Genomic DNA, 2,500 nt, shown 5'->3' on the forward strand with positions numbered 1-2,500 from the left:
TCCATGGACTTGGTCCACAGGAGTGGCCGATGGACCAGGGTCCATGTTTTGTATTTATAAAATAAGCAATAGACGACGTTTTCCGTGTTTCCATTGCCATTGTTGTGTGATGTCACAGCCATGTTTCCATAGTCTCATCTTAACACAGCTATTGACCAATGAGAGTGTGCATACTACCCTAATTATTTCATAATGTCCATGGATAAGTGTTACACAATTGCACCACAACAACATGGACTCAAACACAAAACTAATAGCTGCTCAAAAATGTGGCACAATACCCTTAAACTAAACCCGAAGATACAGTTGTACCATAAGAATGAATGAAATGTCCTTACTTTAAAGAACAGCAAAAGAGAGAGATACTTGTATCTCTTTAACACTAGATTTTGACTTCTGTCCTGATTAGAGTTTGGATGCCAAATGCATAAGTTGACAGTACACAAAGCTCTGCTCCACATAGTTTCATTCTTTAGTAGACCCAGCCCTATGAAACAAAGCTTTTTTTTTTCACATGAAAGTCCACATGCAAAGTTTGAGTGATTTTTTGGCCAAGAAAAATCATCAAATATCAATGATTTAATCTTATTGCTATGCACTTATATTACATGTATGTTGATATATCACTGACTTAAGTACCTTTAATACCCTTGCAAATCTATCCAGACAGTTTCCAACAGCTATATCGATTGTTTCTCCAAATATACGATAGCGACGCTGCAAGTATGCAATGACTTGAGTATTCCCACCACTCACATACAAAACAGTAGGGTTAACAGCACCTGTCACGAGCCGTCCCATCTCAATATGGCCAATACAGTGATTGACAGCTACCATAGGTTTCTTCCACAGCTGAGCAACTGTTCTTGCAACTATGGCCACGGACACTAAAGGGGCTCCCATTCCAGGACCTCAAATTTAAACTTCAAAACATTACACAAAGCCAAATATAACTAGATGCTTCTATGAAGCATACACTGGCTTGCCTGTGGTACGTGCTACAGAAAATCAGAAGGCACTGAATTGTGTGGTATTGAAATACAGCATTCCAGTCTCTGAAGAATAACAAATAAAAGAGAAGCGAGAAACAGTGGCTTCTGGGCTGACATGTTGATAATTTTCAAGTTCCCTCACAACTTCTTTTCACCACAAGTGTGCCCTATGAGCATCCGAAAACTTTGTAATACTAAACTTCACTGAAGTCAAGCCCTGTTTCGCGGGGTTAGTGTTGGGATGGGAGACCAAAGCAATAAACCCCTCATAAAAAACAGAAACATCTGACCGAAAATACTATTAACGCTAACAAATGCGAACTCAGCAAGGTACAGATTCTGGTAGCTTGCTTTATGCAAAACAAATATTGATGAAAAAGCAAATAAATATTGATACACAGTTTTCAGAAAGAGCAGAAGGAAGTTTCCCGGACGGTCGATCGAGAATAAAATATTTATGACATGAAAACAACATTAATTTTGAACCGTGAATATAGAAGATAAAAAGTTACGATCAGCGACAAACATTTTGGGAGATATTTGCTACGTTCAAGTAAATTGCAAAATCGAAAATTTAACTAAAGGCATCCGGCTAGGCGTACATCTCTGCGACTCGATACCGCTTGCACTAACTTTAAGATCAGGAACTTTCTTCTTCAGGAAACTTTCACAGTTCTGTGCTTCTCTCCTTTGGCATTTGGTTGCAGTGCAGTTCATATCATGATTTTCACATATTTGTTCATTTAGTACACATTTGTTCTCAACATATAAACTTTCTTTCAGTTTGCGGACCAACCCCGGCCAAAACAATCGCTCAACAGCATCTTTTAGTGTGGGTCTACCGCAAACGGCGTGTGCATAAGTGAGTTGTTTGAGCGTTCCGAGGAAGAAGCTTAATACAACAAAAAGCAATATGCTCACAAACGACATACTGTCATGGGCTACACACTTCGCCACAACTTGATCGCGCTCAATCATATGGTTTTGCCTGTCATTATCATACTTATTATACTTAGGATCGAAATTCTCCAATCACAATTAGCTATTTTAACAACTTGTTTCCTCAGAAGGACGTCTCTGAAGGTGCCCAATCAAAACATGACGACTTCTATCCACTTAGTGCTATAAATTCACACAAACCACCAACGCCTGTTTCCCTTCGTTTATTTCAGGAGGGGTTAGTTAGTATCTGTCTATCGTTAGAATCTCTCGACTCCTGTCTCGTGTTGCTATCGCACACCCACTAAAATTCGCTCATTCCTGGTCGTTTTATTCCTACTCGTTTAGAACCAAACAACTACCTCCTAAATGTCAACACCAGTAAATGATCACGCAAACGAAGCCAATGGCGAGAAATAATATTTCAACTGAATAGCTTGAAATAAAATTTGCGCGAAATCTCTCTCTTTAAAAAAGTTAAAGAAATATAAGGGCCGTTTATACGAGAGAAAATAAAACGCGAACAGCCCATATAAATGATGCAAAATCTACGTTCACAGCTTTCTCAA

General features: G+C 38.9%; 1 protein-coding gene across 1 annotated transcript in view; it reads right to left on the reverse strand.

Moving 5' to 3' along the window:
- The window catches only part of LOC138022422 (probable tRNA N6-adenosine threonylcarbamoyltransferase), a 25,380-nt gene that overhangs the window by 19,171 nt on the left and 3,709 nt on the right, over nucleotides 1-2,500 (reverse strand). Inside the window, exon 4 of the mRNA XM_068869548.1 lies at nucleotides 640-911. Coding sequence (XP_068725649.1) covers nucleotides 640-911 — 272 coding nt within the window. The remainder of the gene's footprint in view (nucleotides 1-639; nucleotides 912-2,500) is intronic.

The sequence above is a fragment of the Montipora capricornis genome, chromosome 10 (assembly GCF_036669925.1).
Source record: "Montipora capricornis isolate CH-2021 chromosome 10, ASM3666992v2, whole genome shotgun sequence".
Lineage (NCBI taxonomy): Eukaryota > Metazoa > Cnidaria > Anthozoa > Scleractinia > Acroporidae > Montipora > Montipora capricornis.